This window comes from Chiloscyllium plagiosum, chromosome 13 (assembly GCF_004010195.1).
Source record: "Chiloscyllium plagiosum isolate BGI_BamShark_2017 chromosome 13, ASM401019v2, whole genome shotgun sequence".
Classification (NCBI taxonomy): domain Eukaryota; kingdom Metazoa; phylum Chordata; class Chondrichthyes; order Orectolobiformes; family Hemiscylliidae; genus Chiloscyllium; species Chiloscyllium plagiosum.
This window is the reverse complement of record NC_057722.1, coordinates 76,056,164-76,081,119: the sequence shown is the minus strand read 5'-3', so window position 1 is coordinate 76,081,119 and position 24,956 is coordinate 76,056,164. Positions and strand designations below refer to the sequence as shown.

The 24,956-nt window shown below is 40.5% G+C and overlaps 1 protein-coding gene across 1 annotated transcript in view; it reads left to right on the top strand.

Moving 5' to 3' along the window:
• Positions 1–4,644: 4,644 nt before the first annotated feature.
• rnf13 (ring finger protein 13) overlaps positions 4,645–24,956 on the top strand; it is a 213,358-nt gene continuing 193,046 nt past the window's right edge. Inside the window, exons 1-2 of the mRNA XM_043702760.1 lie at positions 4,645–4,800; positions 6,301–6,381. Of these exons, the coding sequence (XP_043558695.1) occupies positions 4,687–4,800; positions 6,301–6,381 (195 nt within the window). The 5' untranslated portion in view covers positions 4,645–4,686. The remainder of the gene's footprint in view (positions 4,801–6,300; positions 6,382–24,956) is intronic.

Sequence of the window (24,956 nt, the reverse complement as noted above, 5' to 3'; positions counted from 1 at the left end):
CCCAAGCTTCTAATTGTCTGCCACTTCAAAATAGCATGTTCCTGGCCAATGTTTTTGACTCTGGCCTACTGCGGTACTCCAATGAGGCTCAGCACAAGCTGGCAGATCAGCATCTTGTTTTCTATTTGAGAACGCTGCAGCCTTAAGGACTCCATATTGAGTTCAATAACTTTAGGACCTGATCACCCCTCTGTCACCCACCTTATACCCCAGGATTGTTGTCACATGGGTTATTTGCAGCACAGTTGATCCATTTTTAATTACTAGCTCTCTTCATTATCAACTTTTCTCCTGCTGCAGCTTACCACTATTTGTCCTGTTGCTTGTCTATCGCCTTTACCTCCCTCTGAGCAAGGACCGGCCCTAATCCTCTCACTCCTTTAACCTCACCCCTTGTCTTCACCATACTACCACCTTCCCTAGCTCGTAGAGTTTTGAAGAAAGATCACTGGACCCAAAACATTGATTCTGCTTTCTCTCCACAGATGCTGCCAGACCTGAATTTTTCCAGCAATTTCTGTTTCATTTCCAGCATCACAGTTTTTGTCTTTTTTTTTGTTCCTTGTGTATTTGCAATTCATTCTCCTGACTTGTTCTCAGATTAGTTTGCTTCCAACTTCCAAATATCTAATTTGGATTCAATTCCATGTTGATTCAACAATAAATTGAGGTATTATGCACAGCACTCCTTACCCATCCTCAGCAACTTTCTTTCCTCCTGGAATGAGGATGTCGCAGGTTAGGATAGCATTTTTATTATCTATCCCTAATTCTTGTAAAACCGGTTTTATATTACACTGGAGCAATGCCAATAGTCTAAATTAAACTTCTGTATGTTATGTTCAGCCAAATTCACCAATGCCAATTGGATAATTTCTTTGTGGCAAGCTAGAGGAATCAAGAGCATTCTATTTCTTTTTATAGCAATTTAAGAGCAGTTTTAAAGGATTGGGGAAATGTGGGTTGGAGGTGTAGAAACAAGGAAGGAGAGAAACAGTAGAGGTGGTGCTAATGTCACTGGACTTGGAAACCAGAATGCTAGCTGGGAAAATTAGTTCAAGACACACCATGCCAGGTGGTGAAATATGAACTCAATTTTAAAAAAAACTGGAAAAAAAAGTTGGCCAAAAGTAGTTGCAATGCCGTGGTGTTGAAAATTGTGCAGTAGAAATAATGCGACCTACAGGAAGAATTTTCAACTGATTACTCTCGATTGGCATCTATACCTGCTGGCTGCACTACATTCTAGCCAGTCTTCTGATCCCATCCAGTGGTAACGCTGCATAAGTCGGATGCCAGAATGAAAACTGCTTTGATAGATCAAGGCCTGAATCTTAAACTTGACAAAACTGAGAGAATTTTTGAGAGGGTTTCGCATCATGAAATGTCTATCACCCTATTTTACAAAGCCTGCCTGACTTCTTACCTGCCCCATCCTTTGGTGCCCCTCTCGCACATTCTAGCACCATCATACCATGTGTGATTTTCAAAACAACTCACCATTTCCTGGATATCCCAGAATTCACCAACATCTGAGTTGCAACACCATCTTTAAAAAGATATTGTGCACTCAACCAAGAGCTGCCCCGTGGTTCCTGACATTGACCCTGGATGTGGCAGACCATGGAAAATTGGTGTCTCTTTGTGGGCAGGGACATGGAGATGCTGGGGATAGAGTGATGTTTGAGGCAGGACGCCCTTTTCTCCCAGGCCAACAGAGGACGCCATTCTACTGGAACCACGCCAACCTGGACCAGGGTTACCATCCAGGCCAGTGCAGCCTTAACCACCTGAAGGAATGCACCGAATGTTAGAAGAAAATCAATGACCTTCTCCACTCAAAGTGCCACCATTTCTCGTTGATCCTTCACACTTACTCTATTTCTGCTACTGTACCCACCATTTACTGCGACATCTTCTCCACTCACTCATCCTTGCTAACATCTGACCCTGAATCACATCCACATAGGAGAAAGTGAGGATTGCAGATGCTGGAGATCAGAGTAGAGTGTGGTGGTGGAAAAGCACACCAGGGCAGGCAACGTCCAAGGATTAGGAGAATTGATGTTTCGGGCATAAGCCCTTCATCAGAAAAAGGATTCTCTTCTGCATAGTCTACTTACCCTTTCAGGGCATCCTCCCACATGCACCAGAAGTAACAGTGTGCCACCCACCATTCTCTCCCTCACCCACTATGTGCAGACTTTCCTGACTCCGACTACCTTGAGCAGCTGGCTGACTAATTCCCAAGACTCTGCTGATTTTTTTTTTTGCAGTTGGTTACCATAATGATTAGTCACTGAAACAGATCCACCTGAGATATTCTTTAACATCTGAAGATAGTTTTTAAACAAAAAGAGAAAAAAGCTCTTGATACAAACAACAAAATCAAGTTTCAAACTGCTCCTCAACACTGTCCTTTTTACTGTTAGTCAGTTCCAGTGAAATTTCACTCTTATCCCAACTCTGTAAATTTTTAAATTAATACATTGCTCCCAGCTTCTTATCCTCAAGCTGAAGAGACATTTTCAAGATGCTTTTCCAAGTCTATTAGCACAAATAATACGTAATGGCTTTCACAAAGCTCTTCACTAGAGAGCGCACGAGCTGACTGATTATCTGATACCGATTAACCATGACACCTAGCGCTGGGCATGAGAATCGTGTAACAGCGCATAGGAGTTCACTCTATTTAAAAACTTGGCAATTCACAAGTTGCATTACAGACATATTAGTATTTAATAAACATGCATTATAGGAGAACTACCTGTAGTTTTTAATCAAAGCAGTTTATGTATTCGTTTTAATTCCGGTTCTATTAGACCTTTGTTTTTGACCTGGCTCTCTCGGACTCCAAGTCAGTTTGAACACTCTTAGTCTCATACCAGAGGCTTTTAAAAACATTTTCCTGATGGGATAATAGAAATATGGAGTGCCTTTCCTCCAAAAGAAATGGGCTCAAATGAGCTTTTCAGCAAGGCGCCTCATATGATTTTCATTTTATTGACGAATGTAAAATGTTAGGGATGTAGGGTTACTTGCTGAGCTGAAAGGTTCATTTTCAGACGTTTGTCACCATACTAGGTAACATTTTCAGTGAGCCTCTGGACAAAGCACTGCTGATAATTCCTGCTTTCTATTTATATGCTTGGGTTTCTTTGGTGATGTCACTTTCTGTTCTTTTGCTCAGGGGGTGATAAATGTGTTCCAAGTCTGTGTGTGTTGATAGAATTCTGGTTGGAATGCCATGCTTCTAGGACTTGCGTGTGTCTCTGTTTGGCTTGTCCCAGTCAAAGTGGTGTCCTTCCTTATCTGTATGTAAGGAGACTAGTGAGAGAGGGTCATGCCATTTTTTGGCTAGTTGATGTTCATGTATCCTGGTGGCTAGTTTTCTGCCTGTTTGTCCAATGTAGTGATGTTACAGTTCTTGCACGGTGACTGCCAGACTACTCAGACATCATGCCAGCATGGTAGCCCACAAACCCACCAACACACTAAAACTGGTAATGAACTTGAAAGACCGTATACACACAACAAGCAAAACTAATGTCATTTACAAAATACCATGCAACACATTCATCCTGGGACAAGCCAACGGACACTTATGTGAATTCCTAGAAGCATGGCATTCCAGCCAGAACTCTTATCAACAAACACATTGACTTGGACTTGGACCCCATTTACCACCCCCTGAGAAAAAGAACAGAAATGACGTCACCAACCAAAAGAAACCCAAACATATAAATGGAAAACAAGAATCATCAGCAGTGCTTTGTCTAGAGGTTCACTGAAGATGTTACCTAGTATGGCGATGAAACGTCTGAAAATGAACCTTTCAGTTCAGCGAGCAAACCTACGTCCAGAACCTCAACCTGAGCCACAAATCTTCTCAAAACTCAATAAAAAGTTAGGAAATATAAGCAGTAAAGATGGAAATTTTATGTACTCTATAATTAAATGGTTGATGCACTGAGGGATCTGGCGCTTAATGTGAATGATCAGTTAAGTAACTTGAAAATAAAACTATTATGTGAAGTGCATGATCATCCAGTGAAGATGAGAGGATTATGCCAGTTTATAGGCATAGTTACTCTTTGCTTTAACAGTATCACTGGACATTGTTTCTTCTAGACTTTACTATTCCAACATACTCCTGGATTGCCAGCACTTAGCTGCCCTCTAAATTTGAGTCTATTCAAAACTGTCTGCTTCTTACTTTTGTGTTATGCCCTGTTACATTGGCTTCCAGTTAAGCAACATCTTGGTTTTAACTTTCTCATTCCTATTTTCAAATCCCTCCATAACCTTGCCCTTCTCTAGCTCTGAAATCTCCTACAGACTCTCAGCCTTGTGTGATATTGCACATCTAATTTAGGCTTCTTAACCGTCCCTCGTTTTTGTTCAGTCGGTCTTTGGTATCTGTCCCTTCACTTGTCTCAGCCCTAACTTTGGAAATTTCGTAATTGTACCTTTTTGCTCTATTTTGCTTTCCTCCTTTTAAGACACCATTTAAAATCCACCTCTTTGACCAAACTGTTTGCCATCTAACTAAATGTCTGCTTATGTGGTTCAGTAATGTGCATTTTGCTTCACAGTGCTCATTTTAAGTGTTATGTAAATGTCTGTTGTACATAAAACATGTTTAATTTTCTTTTTCTTGAATAGGTTTTACAGCAAATTTTGAAGATGATTTTGCCATTGGGGTTGTTGATTTTATCTGCATCACAGATTCACATAAGCTTTATGGTGTATTTTGTTGCTTTTCTCCACCTTTGGCCTGTGGAAGGTGACATTATTGCAGTAAGTATAGCAATCATAAAAAAAATTCAAGACTTTGATTGCAATGCAAAATATGTAAATTTTAGTTTGTTTTGGAAGGCAGCATTTCTGTCAAAATAAATTTGTGCAAAATTCTTTAACATAACCGGGGGGTGGTCACAGTATGGATAAGCCCATAGATCATAGAATTCCTACAGAGTAGAGGCAGGCCATTCAGCCCATCGAGTCCACACTGACCTTTCAAAGGGCTTCCCATCCAGACCGTCCCTATCCCTGTAATTCACATGACTAGCCTACACATCCCAGGACACTACGGGCAATTTAGCACGGCCAATCTTTCTAAACTGCATGTCTTTGGATTGTGGGAGGAAACTGGAGCACCCAGAGTGTGCAAACTCCACACAGTTGCCTGAGGGTGAAATCAAACCCACGTCTCTGCTGCTGTGAGGCAGCAGTGCCAACTACTGAGCCACCGTGCTGCCCCAATTATGTATCCTAGGAAAGTGAGACAGTGATCTCTTGTCTGTGCTGAGTGAGGTGGTTTCTCTGAAAAGTCAATGATGAAATTACATTGTTATACAGGAAGAAGTTGATCCCATGTCTGTTTTATGAAGATGAGTTTAATTCTTAGTGTAAAGATTTTTGTTATGGGTCAGCAGTTCTGCCGTCCTGAGTTCAATGAAGGGAACCTGTTAAATTACATTAACAAATAATTTTGTGAGATGGCACCAGGAAAAAAATTAATTATAGGAACTGTAGATTTGCAAAAAAGCAACTTGTATATTTCAGTGAAAGAAAACCGGTTTTTCTGATTGTAAATGTAACTGAGTGCTCTTGAGGCCCCACGCTATTTGATTGTTAGTGTTCTTTGAGCAACTATGAATGAACAATAGATAATTCCTGGGCGGCACGGTGGCACAGTGGTTAGCACTGCTGCCTCACAGCGCCAGAGACACCGGTTCAATTCCCGCCTCAGGCGACTGACTGTGTGGAGTTTGCACATTCTCCCCGTGTCTGCGTGGGTTTCCTCCGGGTGCTCCGGTTTCCTCCCACAGTCCAAAGATGTGCAGGTCAGGTGAATTGGCCATGCTAAATTGCCCGTAGTGTTAGGTAAGGGGTAAATGTAGGGGTATGGGTGGGTTGCGCTTCGGCGGGTCAATGTGGACTTGTTGGCCCGAAGGGCCTGTTTCCACACTGTAATGTAATCTAATCTAATCTAATCTAAATCAAATAAAAACAAAGCACTGGAGAAACCTAGCAGGTCAACTGTGACTGTGAAGAGAGAGTGAGTTAGTGTTTTGAGTTTGACCTGAGTCCTCTTCAGAACTTGGGAGAATTGCTTTTCATTGTTACCCAGATCTCAAAAATTGTTTTTGAATTAATGTTGCAGTATGCTTCCTAGTTTGATTTGCCTCACTTTTTGCCTCATTTTGATCACTTTAATATAAACTGTACATCTAATAATATAATGCACTATTTAATGGCTGTCTGAAACTAATTCTTTGTGTTAATATTTTTCAGCACTCCGCTGATAACCAAACACAGAACTTTGATGATCTCCCATCAAGATTTGGTTACCGGCTTCCTAAAGATGGTTTAAAGGTAATTCATTAATTGAAGAGGGCAGCTCTTGTTGTGAATCAACACTGATTTCTACAATAATCTGTCATCCATGTTCCTTTTCCCATTGTCTGGGTCTTATGCTCAGGAAACCCTTCCACAAATCTCCCTGAATTTTGACCTCACTTTCTTTTAATGAGGTGGAGGTGGAGGTGCCGGTGTTGGACAGGGGTGGAAAACATTCGAAGTGTCTCAACACCAGGTTACAGTCCAACAGGTTTCAACTAACTTCCCTTCCCAGCTCCTCCTCCATCCTCCCTTCCATTTCCTCTGATCAAACCTTCCTTCCAGCTACTAACTGGATTCATTCCTTCCATTGACCAACCAGGTCGTGCCCTCTACCTGTGTTCACCTGACCACCCCTAGCCCTGAAGAAGGGTTACACCCGAAACGTTGACCTCCCCACCACCTGATGTTGCCTGGCTTACTGTGTTCTTCCAGCCTCCTGCTTGTCTATGTTGGATTCCAACATCTGCAGTTTTTTTGTCTCTAGCTGTTCCTTTTAAGGCATTTCTTAAAATATACCTCTTTTCCCAATATTTTAGTCACCTTGCCTGTTATCTATTTTGGTGTCACATTTTGATTGATTCTTCTGTGAATTGCTTTGAAATGTCTTTCTGCATTGAAAGTAGTGGGGGGATTGGGGGGGGGGGTAAATACCAGAAGTTGTGAAATTGTCTCCTAGAACTTGGCTAGCCAGGACTGCACAGAGGTCTCTGGGGAAGTGCTTGTTGTCTATGTGGTGCTTCCATTCAATAGTAGGCTTAAATTTAGAAAGCTAGTGTGGAGGACCGGAGGTGTGATCATGGTGAACCGTAGTCAAAATTGAAGGTTTTAATAGATAATGTTGTGGATGTGCTACATTCATGAGTTATATATGTTCATACATCCCTTAATGATTTGCTGAGTTGTCTTGGTGTAGAAGGTAACACTAAATTATGTGCTAATAAGTTATGATCGTGGGAAACAATAGAATTGCTGTCTTGTTTTTCCATTCCACTGATCACAACAGGACATTTTTAGAATGAATACTCCTGCCAATTCAGTGAGCATTTAAACTGTTTTCTGTGACTGTAAAATATAAGCAAGTTTCTTTAAAATACAATAGTAATTGTACTTGATCTAGATAATTATAATAACACTTCAATGTTCTGTCATTCATTCAGGAGTGTCCACATGCACGTACAGGTTTCAAAGTATGAAGAGAGGCTAGCCAGTTTAAAAATGCCAAAAACGGTGCCATATACAGATTCATTAACGGAGTGCCTTGGATGGTTTCAGATTGGGCTGTTGGAAAAGCAACCTCACTGTCTCCTGGTTTCAGATTGGGCTCAGTCATCTTTGTGAATTGTGACAGGATGATTTATAGATGTTGACATGCATTTTTTTTGGATCTGGAGTTGGCAGGTTGCTTTTTAGATGCTGCCTGTAATATGTAGCTGGTCATATCACATGTATCTGGAGGTGTTGGTGTTGGGCTGGGTTGGACAAGGTCAAAAATCACAGTACGCCAGGTCATAGTCCAGCAGGTTTATCCAAAAAAAAACCTTTTCAGAGCCTCAAACCACCTCCACGTGCTAGCAGGTGTAGTGTGACTTTTTTTGGCCAAATAGTTGGGGCCTATTTGCAGTGTTGCTGATAAGGAGTCAATCTTATAGTGCACTGATCTATAGCAATCCAAACTGACCAGTTAAATGTAGATTTGTGGTTGTAACAAACCCACTGGCCAGTTTCTCAATTAAGGTATCCAGGAAAGGAGACACATTTAAGTATTCCATTTCAAATGTGAGTTTGAGTGCAGGATTTAATCCATTAAGACACAAGACAATTCTTGTATGCACCTAGGGATTCAGATCCAGCAGGGTAACTAGGTTTTTCCATAAAGTACTGCAGGTGGACTAAATTCGAGCAGTGGGAATTCGATCCCCATGGGCAGAATTGGTGGGAACTGCAAGATTGTGGCTAGCCTGTGAAGGAGGCCTGATGGAACTCTATCCAAAAATTTGGTGATAATAGGGAGAGGACTTAATCCAATCCTATATCGTGTATATAATTAAACTGCTTTGTATGAGTGGTGTTGTCCAGAGATTTAAGAGCATTTTTCCTGGTAAACAGTCAGAACACATTTGAAAAAGGAGAATCTTTGCATCTTCAAATTGTAATGCAACAGAAACATGACCTTGTGACCACAGCTGACCTGCAGCAGTTCAGAATAATTTACTTTCTCAATTCTGCACGGTGACAAATAAACAATGGACCTAAGAACTTTGCTATACTGTACATTTGCTTTTCCTGAGAATGTTGGAAACAGAATATTTCAACAGTGCTAGTCAACTGTAAGTAACTGATAAAAGGTTAATTTAGTTATGTTGATTTGCATGTTAAGTCAATGTTCTGACTGATCTACAGCATAGGTTGCATCTTTGCAGAGAGTTGCTTATCAGGTAGCTAGCAAATTTGGAAGAATGATAATTTTGCAAAAAAAAAAGCCGTACATTACTTATATAATTGGTCTAATTGTAAGAAGTGCTATGCGAGCACTGTATACCCCAAACTATCATTCTATTTGGAACCCATTCTTCCCATTTTGAGTTGATGCTGAAGTATGCTATTGCTATGGTATCCCTGCCATTGTGTATTTTGATGTGCAGATCAAAATTGTTGCTTGGTCCTTGGTGTGCACAGGCTATTATTTTCATATGTTAGCACTTTTGAAGTATAGTATTTATAATTGGCTATGAAGTGATTTGAGACATCAAAAACTGTTAGAGGTACAATATGGCATGCATGTTTATTTCTTCTTTGAATAACAATAACAGTCTTTTCATATATCCCGCCAGTGTAGTGAAACATTCCAAGGTATTTCACAAAGCTAATTTGACAATCAGCCACACGTGATATTACAACAGAACCAAAAATTTTGAACAAGTTAGTGTTGAGGAGTGAATTAAAATCTAGAACACAACAGGGGAGGGAATTCAAGCGTTGTAGGCATGACCACCAGTGATGGAATAATTTAAGGTCAGGGATGTGATAGAGCTTGCAATTGCACAAGCTTGCACGTCTGAGACCTTAATAATAAGAACACAAGTAGACCATACAGCCCCTTGAACCTGTTCCACTTGGTCATGTCATAGCTTATCCTTGACCTTTGCTTTCCTGCCTGATTCCTATTTAAGAATCTAAAAATCTTATCAGTCTCACCCTTTGATCAGTAATTGAGTAAGCTCATGACCCTATTGGTCTTAATTTCCAAAGTTTCATGACCTTCTGAAGAAATTTCTCTGCATTTCAGTTTGAAGTTGTGGTGCCTTTACCTGAAACAATGAGAGAAATTTTTCAGATGCCCAAACAACTGCTGAAAATGTCCACCCAGAAATGCTCCCTATTGAGTTTGGTGCTCTCATTGACCCTGAAGTTGGAAGATGGGGGATTCCAGTAATGGAGATGCCAATTGCTACCAACTCCCAAGCAGATTAGCCCTGTGCCAAATGACCTTAAGGTGTGAAGAAAGGAAATGTTGTGGAGGTCTTCAGAGCAAGAAGAATGTCATACAGGAGCAAGGAGCAGGACAAAAGGGATCAAAAGGTGTGGGGAGAAAGCAGGAGCAAAATTGGATGGTCAGCTGTGATCATAGAGAATGGCAGAGCACCTCTCGATGGCCTGAATGGCTTACTCTTTTCCCCTATGGATATTGTCTGAAAACTTTAATTTAGCGGAGGTGTTGAGCGGTATAGTGAGGTAGAGCTCTGTCATCCACTTACATGTGCAAATGTTGTGTTTTCACATGATGTCACTGGGAGGCGGCATGTATATGAGAAACAAGAAGGGATCAGAATTTGTTTGTTGAGCAGACATTATAGTTAATAGAGTAGAAAAGATTCTTGCAATTATCCTCACATGAAAATTACAGCAGTACTGAGTTGGAATTTTCAGTACTGTTGACTGAGCATCGGCAGGCTAAATTTGGTAGAATTCTAGATTATTCAGATTGGAGCCTTTTTAGATTTCTGCAGTGTGACCAAAAGTGGTATTTAATCTGATGCAGTTGTTAAATGATTGTGTGCGTGCACACACAAAAATGACTAGAGCATGGATTGATGGCCCTCTGCAGGTTTTACAGTGAAGTGATTTTACTGAACATGGTGTACTGTAGGTTTTTGAACAGCAGAGGGTACTGCAGTAATCTTTTTGCTTCAAGTCCTAATAACTTTCTTCATAAAGATATGTCAAGCAGCGAGAATAGGAACAACGTTCTTGATACCTATTCACACATTAGTAGTAGTGAAATGTAATCTTGAAATTGATAATTTATAAACATGATCTTATTCTCTCGTACCTGCAGTGTATACCTGTTTACCCAATGCCTGACATAATCAGAGCTTAAAGAACTTTGCAAAGCTCCTGACATGACTAAATTAATCATTGGTCTGGTGAAACTCCAGTCTGGCAGGATCTGTAGAGAAGGTAGAGTTAACATTGGGTCCAGTGACCCTTTTTTTAGTACTAGTAATAGCTATGGAAAGCTGGCATGTAAACAAGTAAGCAACATGTGGAGGTGGAGCCCTCAGGAAGAGAAAGACTGGCAGAAAAAGGTTGGATAGTGATAAGCCAGGAAGAAGAAAAGTTGATGGGGACCATAATTAGGATAAAATGGATTAGATGTGCTGAAAGCAGCCCATGTGATGACAGGACCTGGGGTGGATAAAGGATATGAGAAAAGGTGTAAATGCCTGAAAATATTTGAACATTTATATCAACTCCTGAAGGCTGCAGTGGTCCCAAGCAGAAAATGAGATGTTGTTCTTCGAGCTTGCATTGAGTCTCAGTAGAGCACTGTGGCAGCCCCAAGACACGTTTTCCAGGATATATGGTAATGTCTTGCAGTGGCAAGCAACTGAAAGTTTAAGCACCCTATTGGTGATGTGGCAGTGAAGAGAAGAGGTGAGAGCAGAAGTGTTGGAAATAGGTCAGGACACAGCTAAGGGCCCTGTCAGCCACTGGCAGGAATCCTTGTTTGAGGAAAAAAGTAGACTCTTTTGAGCTCCCAATCTCACGTAAGGTGATATCATTAGGACAGATGTGGCAGATATGGAGAGACTGGGAGAATTTCCAGCATCTGCAGTTTTTTTGGTTTTATTTATGATCACTGATCTGTCTTTGCTTACTGCACTCACCTGTTGAGTGGTGATGATACAGTTGGAAAATCAGAAGGTTTAATTACAAAAAATTAGGAATTACAAGTTATCTCGACTGGACGAGCACAATCACAGCATAATTATAGCATATGAGGCCAGTTAGCTGGCTGTCTGTGTCAGCTCTCTGCAGAACAAATTCTGCTAAATTCTCTCCCTGCCCTTACCATTAGCCTGAAAACTTACCTTCAGGTATTTCTCCAAATCCCTTTTTGAAAATGCTGGTGATACCTGCCTCCACCGTGTACTCTCTGCTGTAATTCTTAATCACTGTGTAAGGAGCTTTCTCCTGATGTAATCATTGATTTAGAGTCATAGAGATGTACAGCACGGAAACAGACGCTTTGGTCCTACCCGTCCATGTTGACCAGATATCTCAACCCAGTCTAGTCCCACTTGCCAGCACCCGACCCATATCGCTCCAAACCCTTCCCATTCATATACCCATCCAAATGCCTTTTAAATGTTGCAATTATACCAACCTCCACCACCTCTGGCAACTAATTTCATGCATGTACCACCCTCTGTGAAAAATGTTGCCCCTTAGGTCTTTCTTATCTTTCCCCCCTCACCCTAAACTTATGCCCTCTAGTTCTGGCCTCTCACCCCAGGGAAAAGACCTTGTCTAATTATCCTCTCCATGCCCCTCTTAATTTTGTAAACCTCTATAAGGTCACCCCTCAGCCTCCGACGCTCCAGGAAAAACAGCCCCAGCCTGTTCAGCCTCTCCCTATAGCTCAAATCCTCCAACCCTGGCAACATCCTTGTAAATTTTTTCTGAACCCTTTCAAGTTTCACAATATCTTTCTGCTAGGAAGGAGACCAGAATTGCACGCAATATTCCAACAGTGGCCTAACCAATGTCCTGTACAGCCGTAACATAACCTCCCAACTCCTGTACTCAATACTCTGACCAATAAAGGAAAGCATATCAAACGCCGCCTTCACTATCCTATCTACCTGCGACTCCACTTTCAAGGAGCAATGAACCTGCACTCCAAGGTCTCTTTGTTCAGCAACACTCCCTAGGACCTTACCATTAAGTGTATAAGTCCTGCTAAGATTTGCTTTCCCAAAATGCAGCACCTTCCACTTTCTGAATTAAATTCGATCTGCCACTTCTCAGCCCACTGGCCTATCTGATCAAATCCTGTTGTAATCTGAGGTAACCTTATTTGTTGTCCACTACACCTCCAATTTTGGGGTCATCTACAAACTTACTAACTGTACCTCTTATGCGCACACTCAAATCGTTTATATAAATGACAAAAAGTAGTGGACGCAGTACCGATCCTTGTGGCACTCCACTCCAGTCTGATAAAACAACTCTCCAACACCACCCTCTGTCTTCTATGTTTGAGCCAGTTCTGTATCCAAATGGCTAGTTTTCTCTGTATTCCATGAGATCTAAGCTTGCTAACCAGTCTCCCATGGGGACCCTTGTCAAACGCCTTACCGAAGTCCATATAGATCACATCTACTGCTCTGCCCTCATCCTCTTTGTTACTTCAAAAAATCAATCAAGTTTGTGAGGCATGATTTTCCATGCACAAAGCCAGTCTTTGCCTTTCCAAATACTTGTAAATTTTATCTCTCAGGATTCCCGCCACCAACGTCAGGCTCACTTGTCTATAGTTCCCTGGTTTGTCCTTACCACCCTTCTTAAACAGTGGCACTGCGTTAGCCAACCTTCAGTCTTCCGGCACCTCACCTGTGACTATTCACAGCAAGAGGCCCAGCAATCACTTCTCTAACTACCCACAGAGCTCTCGGGTACACCTGGTCAATTCCTGGGGTTTTATCCACCTTTGTGTTTCAAGAGATCCAACACTACTACCTCTGTAATATGAGAATTTTTAAGGTGTCACTATCTATTTCCCTATGTTCTATATCTTCCATAATCTTTTCCACAGTAAATACTGATTCAAAATACTCGTTTATGTATCTCCCTCATTTTCTGCTGCTCCGCACAAAGGCCGCCTTGCTGATCTTTGAGGGGCCCTACTCTTTCCCTAGTTATCGTTTTGTCCTGAATGTATTTATAAAAACGCTTTGGATTCTTCTTAGCTTTGGCAAATAGAATTATCTCATGTCCCCTTTTTGCCCTCCTGATTTCACTCTTAAGTATACTCCTACTGCCTTTATGCTCTAAGGATTCACTCGATCTGTCCTGTCTATACCTGACACATGCTTCCTTCTTTTTCTTAATCAAACCCTCATGTCTTTAGTCATCCAGCATTCTCTATACCTACCAGTCTTTCCTTTCACCCTAACAGGAATATACATTCTTTGGATTCTTGTTATCTCATTTCTAAAGGCTTCCCATTTTCCAACCATCCTTTTACCTGCGAACATTTGCCCCCAATCAGCTTTTGAAAATTCTTGCCTAATACCGTCAAAATTGGCCTTTTTCCAATTTAGAACTTCAACTTTTAGATCTGGTCTGTCCTTTTCCATCACTTTTTTCAAACTAATAGAATTATGGTCGCTGGCCCAAAAGTGCTCCCCCACTGACAACTCAATCACCAGCCCTGCCTTATTTCCCAAGAGTAGGTCAAGATTTGCACCTTCTCTAGTAGTTACAGCCATATACTGAATCAGAAGATTTTCTTGTGCACATTTAACAAATTCCTCTCCATCCAAACCCTTAACACTATGGCAGTCCCAGTCGATGTTTGGAAAGTTAAAATTCCCTACCATAACTACCCTATTATTCTTACAGATAGCTGAGATCTCCTTACAAATTTGTTTTTCAGTTTCCCTCTGAATATTGGGGGGTCTATAATACAATTCCAAAAAGGTGATCATCCCTTCTTATTTCTCAGTTCCACCAAAATAACAGCCAGAAATTTTTCCCGTCCTCCATCCTCGATTATCTTCTTTTGACAGTCACTGTAATTTGGTGCCCTTGGCCTTTCCACAAATGAGAATGGTTTCTTTCAGTCGACTGTATCTGGATCCCTCATAATTTTAAATCACCTCTATCAATTCTCTGCATTCTTTCTCCATTTAAAAAAACAACTCTAACTGGCTATCCAATTTGGAGTATTGAAGATCTCTAATATTGAAGATGAGACAATTGCGCATAAAAATTGTCTGCTTTAAATTCCTTAATGTTTAATGATTTGAATTGAAATTCAGAATGTTTGAGTTAGTGATTAAAATGCAAGATGGCATTCTGCATGGAGAAATGTAATTGCTGTTGTCTCTAAGAAAAACAAATCAAATTTTTTCTTTGTTAGAATTGAGGAATTGAGGAGAAACAAAAGAGTTTGGTGTATTAAAACATAATACAGTACAACATACAGTAATACAACAATATATTGATCTGATAACCCCACCCACCCATTATGTTTAACCAAAAAATTTCAAAACCAGCCAGTTGTCACTATTCCCTTGGTATCTTCATCTGTACTTTCCTAGGTCTTTTCTTCAGTCTCCTGCTTCACAAGTATTATATGAAAAGGTAGGAGAAAGTGAGGACCCCAGATGCTGGGGATCAGAGCTTAAAATTGTGTTGCTGGACAAGTGCAGCAAGTCAGGCAGCATCAAAGGAGAAGGAGAATCGACGTTTCGGGCATAAGCCCTTATGCCCAAAACGTCAATTCTCCTTCTCCTTTGATGCTGCCTGACCTGCTGCGCTTTTCCAGCAACACATTTTTAAGCTAATATGAAAAGGTCCCTTTCATAGAGGCTCTGCAGACCATCTGTTGGTGCTCTTTGGTATCTTGGGGCATAATTTAAGTTGATTGGCCAAATTACAATTTGCGTACCACAGCAATGCAGCTGGTTGTTTCATAACCAAATGTTACATTTTAAAATTTTTCAACACCCTCTGTGCCTCCCTAGGTCCGTGCCAGCTTCCACTCTCTTTAAGGTACAGTATAAAGCTATACCTACACCTTCATAACAGGGAGATGAGGATTGTTACACTTCTGTTTAGCATTTCCATGGCTCCAAAGGAGAATAAATGCAGGGAGCATGAGATGGTTAGTGATCATCCTGGAGTAGAAGCAATAGCAGATGAACTGCTAGTTTGTGAATGTGAATTATCAAAATTACATGTAACCTTTAAAGCGAACATGTTGGGTGAACCTGAAGAAAAATGGCAATTAAAGATGCCTGAAGTCCTGTAATCATAACAAAGGTCTTTACCTAAATCTCAAAAGGTGAGAGCTATAGCAGCAATGTGGCAAGCAACAAATGTTAAAAGTAGTGCAATGATTTGTTGGATTTGTCAACTGTTTCAACAACAATGTGCTGCATGATCTATCCCATCGACTGTCAAGGATGTACAGTGGTATAGGGTTGTCGAACATGAAGCAGTTTTCACTAAAATCAAACATCTAATAACTGCAGTGAGCGCTGAAATACTGTGATCTAAATGATGAAATCATCCTGCTGTGTGATGCCAGTGAGACAGGACTTGAGCAACTGTAGTGTATACAGAACAATGCTTTGCTTAGATCAGGTATGTGCCTGGCGATTTTGTTTTTGCTTGTGATCATTCACATCAGTACCACCTTGGAAGAGATAAAGGGATAGTCAAGTCCAAACACTTTAAAGCATTTTTCTTAAGGTTCTACTGTTCACTTGAAAGCATTTGGAAAGAATGTTAATCTTGGACCACAAGCAAGGGAAACATCTATTGACTGAAGCACCCCCTATGAAGTTAAAGATGCTGCAATAATATAAAGTCTCTCATCTGATGTAAAATAGCAGCTTGATATGGTCCAAAAGTCGTCAACTCAGCAGAAACATTGAATCTAACAATAGCCATGTGACACCTATCATGAGCCACTTGCTGCAGGCATAGTTTTGCAGTCAATTCAGTAAAGACAGCACAAGTTAAATAAGTCCTGTGAGCTCAATAGTCTACATCCAATCAAGGCATTTGTTTTTACCAGATTTCTGAATTTCATTTAACCAATAACACCTGGCAGATATGACTTACTACTTTTGTTTGTAAACCACTACAACTTTATCTTTTAATGAAATATTTCTCCTCTGTTATGATAAGCGGCTAGTAAGACAAAGATAGCCTTTTATGAATTTGCATCACAGTGAAATTAATATTCAATGACCGTCAAAATTGCACAACTGTTCCTAACCAGACTTTACAAAAAATAGGTTAGGACATCAAGCGCTTAACTGAAAAATTAATACCCCATAATTAAAATGATAAATTAAATTAAACTTTAGCAGGGCAAAGTTAAACAATAAGGTAATCTAATTGATGTAACTTAAAACTAATCTACTTTGATCATAATCCCCTTCTCAAAGACTGCCAGACATAGTTAAGTGGTAAATAGAAAGAAAGTATGTTGTGACATGGAGACAGCCGCACAGACTCAGCATTTCTGACAATGCTATGTGCAGGGGTATTGAGTTCCTAGCCTTACATGAAAATAAACTGCTTTTCCTCCCCCTTGTGAATGTATCTCATTTATTTCCGATTACTTACTAATTCAATAGGATTATTAATCCTCCTTTCATAACCTTACTACTTTATCTTCTCACTATTGCCATATATTTAAATCTTACATTCTTCATTAATATTCTGCAATGATGCTAGTGCTCCTGTAAGATGTGGGAGATCAGGGAGAGGTCAAATGTCCCTGAACTGTTAGCACTAAATGTGTCCATCTGCAAATCCTCTCATATGGGTTGCTTGGAGTGGTGGTTGGACTCAGGAGTGTACAAGAAGCAGAAGGTTTTACAGATAAGAGTTTCAGGAGTCACACTAAAAGTTTAACCTGTTAGATGGGTGACTACCAGGAGGGATGGGCAAGCAGTGCAGGAATGCCCCGGGGCTATTCCCTTCAAAACATACCATGTTGGAAACTGTTGCGGGGGAACAGAAGGAACAGTGGCATCACGATTGGCTCTGTTATATAGCGAGGAGGGTTGAAGAGTAGGTGAGCAATAGTGGTCGAGGACTGTATAGTCAGTCCAGGTATTTCTGTGGCTGTGAGTGAGAATCCTCCCTGGTGTCAGGGTCAATGATGTCTCTCTGAGCTCATGACATTCTGAAAGGGGAGGGTGAATAGCCTGAGGTCATGGTCCATATTGGTGCTAATGAAATAGGAAGAGAGATGAGGTCCCGCAGAGAGAATTTGGGGAATTAGATAGAAAGTTGAAAAGTGGGACCTCTAGGGTTGTAATGTCAGGATTACCCTCTGACATGTGCTAGTGAGGCCAGAAATAGGATAATACAAGTGAATGAATGGCTAAAAGAGCTGGTAGAGGAGGGAGATCTTCAGATATCTGGATCATTGCGATCTTTCCAGAGCAGAAAGGACCTGTACAATAAGAATGGATTGCACCTAAACTGAACGGACATGGTATGCTGTGGTGGTGGTGATGGGAACCTGAGTAGTAACTCCGCATGTGCAGTAATTGAAAAGGTAGAAATGAAGGCAATATAGTCTAATATGAAGAACAGGAAGGTCCAAGTTAATGAATACAGTGGGACTGGCAGTCTAAATTTGTAATGTTTTTCAATGCATGGCACATAACCGGTAAGGCAGATGAGCTTAGAGTCTGGATTAGTGCAATTAACTATAATGTTGCAGCCATTATGGAAACATGGTTGAGAGGACAGGATTGGCAGTTCAGTGTTCCAGATGGGATAGAGGGGGAAGTCACATTAGTGATTTAAGGAGAATGTCACAGCTGGGAGAGTAGGCATCCCAGGAGGGCTTGTCTACTGGAGGCCATAATCCATAGAATTTGAGAGCGGAAGAAAATCACTGATGGGGTTATATTATATCCCTCCCAATAGCCAGCAAGATGTAGAAGAACAGATATGTAAATGTTAGGGAAAGATGTTTAAAAAAAAAACACAGGTTATTATAGTGGTGACTTTAACTCACCCAGTATTGACTGGGACTCCATTAGTACCAGGGGCTGAGATGAGGCAGAATTTGTTAGGTACATCTGTGTGTTTCTTGAATAAAATGTAGATGGGCCAACCTGGGAAGGGGCTATACTCGACCCTGGATTGGAGGAAAGAGTCTGGCCAGGTAAAGTTTCAGTGAGGATGCATTTTGAAAACATTGAGCATAATTCCATAAGCATTAAGGTAGTTAAAAATAAGGGTAAGACTGGTCCTCACATGAAAGTGTTAAAGTGAAGGAAGGCTAATTATAAGAGTATTAGGCAGGAAGTAGAGAAATTAGAATTGGGGTGGTTATTTGAGGGTAAATCCATGTTTGACATATGGAAGCCTTTTTAATAACCAGTTGATCAGAGCTCAGGACCAGCATGTTCTTGTGAAGGTGAAAGATGAGGATGGCAAGATTCAGGAACCCTGGATGACAATGTTGAAAGATTGGTCAAAAAGTAAAAGGAAGCATATGTAAGGTTTGGTCATAGAAGTTGAGGATACTTATGGAGGGATATTTTCTTGGCTGGAGGTCTATGATCAGTGGTGTTCCGCAAAGATCGGTACTGGGACATCTGTTATTTGTACTTTATGTAAATGATTTGGATGAAAATATAGGTGTTCTCTGGTAATTAATTTTTCAGACAATACAAAAATTGGTGGAATTGTGGATGATAAAGATGATTGGCAATAGATACAGCAGGATATAAATCAGTTGGAAACTTGGGTGGAGAAATGGCAGATGGACAAGTGAGGTGATGCAGTTTGGGAGGTCAAATTCAAGAGACAAGTATACAGTAAATGGCAGGGGCCCTTAGGAGCACAGAAAGATCTTTCGGCGCAAGTCCAAAGTCCTCTGAAAGTTGCAACAGAAGTAAATAAGGTGATAAAGAAGGCATATGACCTGCTTGCCTTTTGTCAGAACGTGGAGTATAAAGGTTTGTGAGTCATGTTGCAGCTATCTAAGACTTTAGTAAGGCCATATTTGGAATATTGTGTGCAGTTCTGGTTTCAACACTGTAATGATGTGGAGGCTTTGAAGAGGGTGGAAAAAGGTTTATCAGGATGTTTTAGTTTGGTGTGTATCAACTATAAAGAGTGGTTGAACATATTTGGATTGTTTTTGCTAGAGTGTCACAGCTGACGGACCATCTAATAAAGTTATATGAAATTGAGGCATGGATAATCAGAATCTTTTTCCCATACGGAGATGCATCAATTTAAAGTGAGGGGGAAACGTTTAAAGGACGTGTGAAGCACTTTTTCTTTACATAGTGTGGTAGATGCCTGGAACTTGCTACCTGAGGAGGTGGTAGAAGCAGAAATGATACCAAAGTTTGAGGTACTCAGACACATGAACATGCAGGGTATAGAGGGAGACAAATTGTGTACAAGCAAATAAGATTGTTTAGAATGGCGTCGTGGCACAGATGTGGTGGGCTGTACTGTTTTGCATTCTATTTTGGTTCTGGTGATACCCATTCTTCGATGCAGCTTTCATATTGTCCAGAACAATGTCTTAATATAACAAGAATGTGAATCTTTTCCCCCTACATCAGGCCTGTGGTGTCATGTTGATGATTATCATTTTCCTGAGACCAGACTTGAGGTTTTGTCTTGCTCTTAAATACTCATCAAGTCAGGTAGTATCTGTGGAGAAAGAAAGAGTTCATGTTTCTTGTCGCAGCCTTTCATTAGACCTTCTTACCAATATCTTACTTTTATCCTGAACTGTTTTACACTATCTGATGGCCATGTTATGATACATAGCATTCAAAACTGCTTGTTTCTTTTGCGGCATTTGGCCTGTTGCTGTGAGAGCACAGATTCCTTGCTGCAGAAGCTCCTTTTCACTTTGCACTTATTTAGAATGTATTGCCCTCAGCTTTGCTGGTAGCTCAAATGTTATGCACACGCAACAGGATTTGCCTATGACCCTGTGTCTAGTTGTTTACAGCAAGTTTAGATGGGATGAGTTTGACTCAGTGCCTGCACCAAATTTTTTCAGGTCTTGCACTTCATATAAAGGTGAACAAGAGTTTAAATTGTAGTTGAAAATAACTAATTAGACTCAATGCTGAACCTCTGATCTGTCACATTTCAGTGTTTTTTTAGCAACACCTTTTCCCTTTGGCAATAAAATCATTCATTGTGCTTTCTGCCCTGCCTTCTCCTCAGATGTCTGATACTGCATTTACTGTAGGCCCTGTAATAATAATTTGTAGCCACCCTTTTTTGTTTCTGGTAGTAGTTTAAAAATAATGCTGTTGAAACTAACATTACTGATGTGATTGTGGTTGATCTGATAGTTCCAACTTCACTTTCCTGCCTATGCCTATAACCCTTGAACACTTTGCTGATTTAAAATATCTATTTACTTCCACTCTAAATATACTTAACAATCCTAACCTCCATGGCCTTCTGTAGAAAAGAATTCCATAGATTCACTACCCCAAGAAGAAATTTCCTCTCTTTTAAAAAAAAGTGTGACCCCCCCCCCCCCTTATTCTGAGATTATGCTGTCTCATCCTAGATTCTCCCACAAAGGTATGTGACCTCTTAGCATCCATCTCTTAAGAATCTTGTATATTTCAAAAAGGTTTTCTCTTATTCTAAATTCCAGTGAGTAAAAGCTCAACCTCTCAGTATAAGAAAATCCCTCCGTACCTGGGATTAGCATGGTGAACCTTATCTGAACTGCCTCCAATACCAGTAATTCTTATCTTTGAACAGTTTTGGTCCCCTTTATTGCAGCATTTAGGTAGGCCCAACTTGTCATTCAAATAGATTGTGGTTGGTCTGATAGTTCCAAATTTTACTCCATTTCTTTTGACATTTCACTTGTTTTCCCTATTATGTGCTGAACTTGGATGCTAACTTTTTTGTGATATATGCTTAAGGACATCTAAATCCCAATCTGCTGCAGCTTTCTGCAGTCTTTCCCCATTTAGATAATCTCTACTATTCTTCAATGCAAAGTGCATAACCTCATTTTTCCACACTATATTCCACCAAGTTTTCACCCATGTTCTCTCAACCTGTCAGTATCCCTGTAGATTCTCTCAATCTTACTACTTTCCTTGCCCCCTATTTACTTATGTTTAATTTGCTAACGTGATGACAGTAAATTCATTTTCCATGTTCAAATCATTAATATATTGCTGTAAACAATTGTGGGCCCTGCATGGCACTGATACCTCTGGCACTCCAGTAGTTACGTTGCCATTCCTGAAAATGGTGACTCTCCCACCCTTCCCCAACTCAGCTGATCCCAGCTTCTGTCTTCTATTAGTTTGTCGACCCTCTATCCATACCTACCCCATCGCATGCTACAAAGTGGCAGCAGAGTAGGCCTGTCCACTGTGTCCATTCTTCCTTTCTTCGTGTATTTTTTTTCTAATAAATAACTTTCTGGAGAGGCAGTGACTGTAGTGGTTTTGGATTTGTTGAATTTGACAGTTGGCTAGATGTCCAGTGTGAGGCAGCAGCTGCAGGCCTCACCTGAGACGGAGTTCCTGATGCCCAACATGGGGACTGAAAGCAGAGGTCCGGTGTGGACGTTGCCCAGACTGGGGCTTTGGTGGTTGGTGCATGGTAGTGGGTGAAGGCCATGGTTGCAACTTTGGTCTGAGTTTCTAGGAGCGAGCCCAACATGGTGATGGAGGCTCCCCCTGATATCTGCAGCAGCAATGAGAGCAGGGGAGATCAAACCAGCATGGGGAAAGCATGCCAGAGCAGTGGAGATCAAGCCCTTGCAGGAAATGCGATCCCACCATGGCTAAACATTTAAGAAAGATTGCAGTGTTTGAACTTTTAGCTTTATTTCTTTTTTTTTGACTTAATGCTAAGAAGGATTGTAGTGTTTACCTTTTAACTTTGTTCCTTATTTCTTTTTATCTCAAGTTTTTCTTGTACCTAAGTTGGCAACAATGAAAACTTTTTATTAAGCTCCTGTGTTTTTATACTTGAGCACACATGATAAAGTCTAAATCTAAGGTTCTTCTATAAAGTAACCGATGTGCTGTACCTTATCATACACCCTTTTGGAAATTCATTGGCTTCCCTTTACCCTGTTTGTTACCACCTCAAAGAGCTATAATAAATTTGTCGGGGGTAATTTCTACTTCGAGGTCATATTGCCTCTGCATGTTAATATTATATATCTTTAAATACGTTAACATACCTGATGCAAAAATGTAATGTTGGTTGATGGCAAAAGGCTGCAGTTGCTTGATATACACAATTTAAATCAAACAGGACAATCTGTACTTTAAAGTTGTATTTTCAGAAAATGAATTTGTATGGTGGTGATGGCCTCATGGTATTATTGCTACACTGTTAATACAGAGGCCCAGTTTGAATCATGCCCTGTAGATCGTGGAACTCGAATTCAATGAATATTTGTAATTTGGAGTCCAGTGATGTCAATTGTCACCAATGGTTTCATGATCAATGTCCTTTAGGGAAGGCAATGAGCATCTTTTCCTGGTCTGGTGTGACTCCAGATCCACAGCAATGTGTTTGACACTTAATTGCTCTCTGGACAGTTAGGTGTGGGTAATAAAGGCCTGCCTGAACGTGACACACTCATTCCATAAATGAATTAAAAGTAGCAGCAATATTGTGAATTTTTTAATGTTTATCATCTGCCTATAATAATTTTGTTTTATATGCCAATGCTGTAATTTTATAGATTTGTCATCTCCGTGGCTTACTGAAATATTGTGTAGTAATATGGGAAGGTTTTAGAAATTTATAACGTGAACTATAATCTGAAAGAGCAATGCTATACCAATCACAGATGTGCACACTTCCTCATTGCATGTAATGATGTAAGTCATGGGTGAGTATCCTCCTCTGGAGAAGGGTAGGGTAAGAGTTCTTGGCAGTGTTAAGGGAAGATTACACAGGGAAATAGAAAGATGAATAGTTCATTTTAGACCCTTGAGGCTACTTGCCATTTTCTGAGATCATGGCTGATCTGCAACCTAACTGCATGACTTGTCACCTAATAGCTTTGGCAACCAGTCTCCATTATAGAATTAATTTTTGATCAAGCAGCAATTGCTGTTTGCAGACAAGCATTTCAAACTGTCACTAACCTTTTCCTGAAGCATTCTGCATTTCAATTCTGAAAGGTCAGTTTTTTTTTGTGTGGTGCCTCCAGCTCTGTACTTTGCAACCAGCAGAAATTGTTTCTCGATTTGCCCAAATTGACTGTAATATCTGGTCTACCTGAGCATTGAGGCTTGTATAATGTATACTACACTGGAAGATAATGTAATATTTAGCCAACACGAAATACTGGGCTGACATTGTTTTACTTAGTCTACCCTATGAATTCCATTCATGTTGCCTATAAATATGCAAATAATCTTCACTATGTAAATCTTAGGGAAGTGGAGAAAGGTAAAACAAATATTGACATTGACATCCTTTTGCTGCACGATTGTTGCCATGACTTTTTTAAAAAAAAACATCTTTTGTCCATGCAGATCTTGCTATGGAGTTTTCCTAAGAAAACTGCAACTGTGTTAAAATACTCAGATTCAATCCAAATTGAGAGAATAGTTTTAAGATATTTGAATGAAATGCTGAAAAACATGTTCAGGTTACTTTGGTCATCACAGCATAAGCCAAATTGAGGGACTGATGACAAGGTGTTTCTCAACTGGGGAAGATAGTTAGCTCAAATTCAAAACAATTTGATTGCTTTCGTGCTGTGATAGGAGCCTTTGTTTCATGCACTGATATGGCATATAGTCTGTAAGAAGCTGAATGACTTATGACATCATACTGGTGATGTATGGAGTCTAAGCATCTCTGTGACAAGTGTATAATTTTCCCATAGCTTTCTCCTTGACCTGTGATGCCATAGTTTTCTATCAGAAAATTAAAGAACTCAGCTATGCTTTGGGAGGATGTGATACTCAAATGGGAAGGAACAGTTAGAATGTTTAATTTTGTGCACATTCTATGCATTTTTACTTCTGCTTAATGAAAAGGGCCAGTCCACAAACATTTTTTGTTCATGACAAGGCTGTTGATAGGGTGGCGTTCATTGCTTTTTCCCTGAATGCTGTGGAGAAGACAGTGTAACACTGCCTCATTGAACTGATGCAGTTCTTGGTGCAGGTTCACTTTTAGAACATAGAACAATACAGCACAGAACAGGCCCTTCGGCCCACGATGTTGTGCCGAACATTTGTCCTAGCTTAAGCACCTATCCATGTACCTATCCAATTGCCGCTTAAAGGTCACCAATGATTCTGACTCTGCCACTCCCACAGGCAGCGCATTCCATGCCCCCACCACTCTCTGGGTAAAGAACCTACTCCTGACATCCCCCCCTATACCTTCACCCTTCACCTTAAATATATGTCCCCTTGTAACACTCTGTTGTACCCGGGGAAAAAGCCTCTGACTGTCTCCTCTATCTATTCCTCTGATCATCTTATAAACCTCTAGCAAGTCAC